Below are 4,112 nucleotides of genomic sequence, written 5' to 3'. Positions count from 1 at the left end.
AGACTTGTATGGAGCATATGTATCCGAGAGACAGAGGCAACAAATGATAGCTGGATGGAAACGTCACATCAATACTGACCTTGTGGGAGATATGTCGTACACCTGTAGGTGGACAGCGAATATAATCTGCTGTATGCCCGTAGCAGGAAACCTCGTAGGATTCCGTGGACGATCTCTGGTAACGCCACATGGAACTTCAAAAAAGACAGGGGGGGGGGGGGCGCAGAGATTTCCTGTCTCCTTTGTAAAAGGGAATGCACGGAAAAAATTCGGGGCGATAGTTGAACAGAGACGAGAAGGAAATGTGATTGTAAGGCACAGCCTTGAGTGTGACAATGTTACTGTGCTGGCTGGAGTATTCTCTTCTTGTTTGCCCCCAGTGTGCATGAGTAGCCCCAGTGCTCATAGCTCCTGCTTGACTGGATATCTCAGGGAGTCACACCCTGCTCTTTGGGGCCAGTCACCCAGGGGTAGCGTCTTTTTTAGTAATCAGGAAAGTCTTCAGTCCCAGGTTTGAATCTCACCATCACTTGAATTTTGAATACGAATCATCAGCATTGGTGTCTGAAGACTTCCAGCATCAGGTGTCACCCTCTTTCAGCCAACAGCCTTTCCAAAGAGGGCGGAGGGGCCGACAGAGGTTCAGGGCACTCTCTTTCCCTTGAGTTCTGAAACTGCTCCTAAATGAGGAAGAATTGGCAATGATCAAAGGTTGAGTAACCAACGAAAGGATAACGTTCTATGATTCTGGAGCTGGAAAGTTAGGAGTTCGAATGTGGTTGGGAGCCAGAAAATAAGAAACGGATTTCTGGTCACATGAGAATAGGGTAGTAGCAACAGCAGTAGGATTCAGTATCAATAGAAAGGCAGGGCAGAAAGTGAGTATAGATATGTTCTCATGAGAATCAAAAGCAAACCAACAACATGCATAGTTCAGGTATACATGATGACGTTGCAAGTTGAAGGTGGAGAGAGAGAAAAAGTGAGGATATTGAACAGGTAATTCAGTACTATGTAATAGTCATGGAGGGACTGAAACGCGATCATAGGGGAAGGAGTAGAAGAAAGGGTTACACGAGAATATGTACTTGATAATAGGAATAGGAGAGAACAAAGGCTAGTTAAGTTCTACAGTAAATTTATCGTAGTAATAGCTGGTATAGTCTGTTCAAAAATAACTAGACGAGGAGGTATACTTGGAAAAGGACCGAAATATGGGAGGTTTAAAGTCACACCATATTATTGTTAGGCAAACATTTTGAAATCAGATACTGGACTGTAAAGCATACCCAGGAGTAGATATAGAGTCATAACAATTTAGCAGTGATTAAGAGTAGGCTCAATTTTACGAGACTCGTCAGGAGCAATCGATGTACAAAGAAGTGGAATACAGTAGTACTAAGGAAAGAAGAGATGTGATTTATGTTCTCTGAGGCTACAGTTACTGCAATAATAAGCAGCTCAACAGGTAGTTCAGTTGAAGAGGAATGGATATCTTTAACAACGACAGTAACAGAAGTTGGAAAGAAAAACGTAGGTACAAAGAAGCTAACTGCGAAGAAACCATGGAAAACATAAGAAATCCTTCCGCTGATCAATCGAAGATATAAGTTCAAAAATATTCAGGAAAATTCAGTAATAGAGAAATATGTCACTTAGGAATGAAATGAATAGGAAGTGCAGAGAAGCTAAGGCGAAATGGCACGAAAAATGTGAAGAAATCAAAGAAGAAATGATTCTTGGGACGACTGACGCAGCATATAGAAAAGTCAAAGCAATCTTCCACAGAATTAGAAGCAAGCGTGGTAATATTAAGAGCACAATGGGAATTCCAGTGTTAAATACAGAGGCGAGATCAGATAGTTGGAAAGAGTACACTGAAGGCCTCCCTGATTGGAACAACTTGTCCGATGGCGTGACAGAAGAACAAGCAGGAGTCGGTATGGAAAATATTGGTGATTAGAATCAGAATTTAAAAGCGCTTTGGAAAATTTAAGATCAAAGAAGGCATAAGGTATAGACAACATTCAATCAGAAGTTCTAAAATCATTGGGAGAGGTGGCAAAAGGTCTATTCTCACTAGTGTGTAGAATGTATGAGTCTGGCAACATACAATCTGAAATATAATCATCACGATTTGGGAGACTGCAAGAGCAGAGAAGCGTGAGAATTATCGCACAATCAGCTTAACAGCTGAAGCATCCACGTTTCTGACAAGGATAATACACAGGAGAATGAAAAGGAAATTGAAGTTCCGTGACGTTCATAGGATTTGTGGTCCTGGAGAAAGCGTTCGGCAATATCAAGTGGTTCAAGATGTTAGAAATTCAGACAAAAATACATGTACGCTATAGGAGAAGTCAAGTAATTTGCAATATGTACAAGAGGCAAGAAGGTAAAATAAGAGTGAAAGACCAAGAATGAAGTACTCGGATTAAAAAGGGTGTCTGACAGGGATGTAATCCTTCGCCCCTACTGTTCAGTCTATACATCGAAGAAGCGATGACGGAAATAATGGAAAGATTGAAGAGTGGAATTCATAAAATTCAGGGTGAAATGATATAAGATTTGCTGATGACCGATTCTCTCAGTGACAGTGAAGAAGAATTACAGGGTTTGCTGAATGGAATGAACAGTCTAATGAGTACAGAATATGGAATCAGAGTAAATCAAAGAAAGGCGAAATTGAAAAGAAGCAGAAGAAAAGAGAACAGCGAGAGACTTAGCATCGTGACCGACGATCAGTAAGTAGATGACATTAAGGTCTTATGCTATGTAGGCAGCAAAGAAAGCAGGGACGAACAAAGCAGGGACGAACAAAGCAGGGACGAACAAAGCAGGGACGAACAAAGCAGGGACGAACAAAGCAGGGACGAACAAAGCAGGGACGAACAAAGCAGGGACGAACAAAGCAGGGACGAACAAAGCAGGGACGAACAAAGCAGGGACGAACAAAGCAGGGACGAACAAAGCAGGGACGAACAAAGCAGGGACGAACAAAGCAGGGACGAACAAAGCAGGGACGAACAAAGCAGGGACGAACAAAGCAGGGACGAACAAAGCAGGGACGAACAAAGCAGGGACGAACAAAGCAGGGACGAACAAAGCAGGGACGAACAAAGCAGGGACGAACAAAGCAGGGACGAACAAAGCAGGGACGAACAAAGCAGGGACGAACAAAGCAGGGACGAACAAAGCAGGGACGAACAAAGCAGGGACGAACAAAGCAGGGACGAACAAAGCAGGGACGAACAAAGCAGGGACGAACAAAGCAGGGACGAACAAAGCAGGGACGAACAAAGCAGGGACGAACAAAGCAGGGACGAACAAAGCAGGGACGAACAAAGCAGGGACGAACAAAGCAGGGACGAACAAAGCAGGGACGAACAAAGCAGGGACGAACAAAGCAGGGACGAACAAAGCAGGGACGAACAAAGCAGGGACGAACAAAGCAGGGACGAACAAAGCAGGGACGAACAAAGCAGGGACGAACAAAGCAGGGACGAACAAAGCAGGGACGAACAAAGCAGGGACGAACAAAGCAGGGACGAACAAAGCAGGGACGAACAAAGCAGGGACGAACAAAGCAGGGACGAACAAAGCAGGGACGAACAAAGCAGGGACGAACAAAGCAGGGACGAACAAAGCAGGGACGAACAAAGCAGGGACGAACAAAGCAGGGACGAACAAAGCAGGGACGAACAAAGCAGGGACGAACAAAGCAGGGACGAACAAAGCAGGGACGAACAAAGCAGGGACGAACAAAGCAGGGACGAACAAAGCAGGGACGAACAAAGCAGGGACGAACAAAGCAGGGACGAACAAAGCAGGGACGAACAAAGCAGGGACGACGTCAAATTCACACTAGCACTGCCAAAATGGGAATCGTGCTTACCTGTCTTCTGCTGGTGGCCCTCCGACCATACTGCTGACTTCAATGACTTCTTGCGGGTACTCGAGCACAGCGTCCGCCCAGCCCCGCGTGGCCATCACCTGCAGGTGGTCCTTTATGAAGGCGACGGCAGCCCTGGCGGCGTCCGGGCATGAGTGCCTCACTGCCGTGACGGCCGTCGCCGCTGCGGTCTCGACGGCCAACTGCGAGATCAGCTGCC

At 45.6% G+C, this 4,112-nt stretch overlaps 1 protein-coding gene across 1 annotated transcript in view; it reads left to right on the top strand.

Moving 5' to 3' along the window:
- Positions 1–3,868, top strand: part of LOC124741139 (uncharacterized PPE family protein PPE62-like) — a 59,067-nt gene extending 55,199 nt beyond the window's left edge. The window contains exon 3 of the mRNA XM_047248666.1: positions 2,811–3,868. Within this exon, the coding sequence (XP_047104622.1) occupies positions 2,811–3,868 (1,058 nt within the window). The remainder of the gene's footprint in view (positions 1–2,810) is intronic.
- The last annotated feature ends 244 nt before the right edge of the window (positions 3,869–4,112 follow it).

This window comes from Schistocerca piceifrons, unplaced genomic scaffold (assembly GCF_021461385.2).
Source record: "Schistocerca piceifrons isolate TAMUIC-IGC-003096 unplaced genomic scaffold, iqSchPice1.1 HiC_scaffold_1872, whole genome shotgun sequence".
NCBI classification, from domain to species: domain Eukaryota; kingdom Metazoa; phylum Arthropoda; class Insecta; order Orthoptera; family Acrididae; genus Schistocerca; species Schistocerca piceifrons.
Note: the sequence above shows the minus strand (reverse complement) of the source record. Positions and strands in the feature narration are given on the sequence as shown.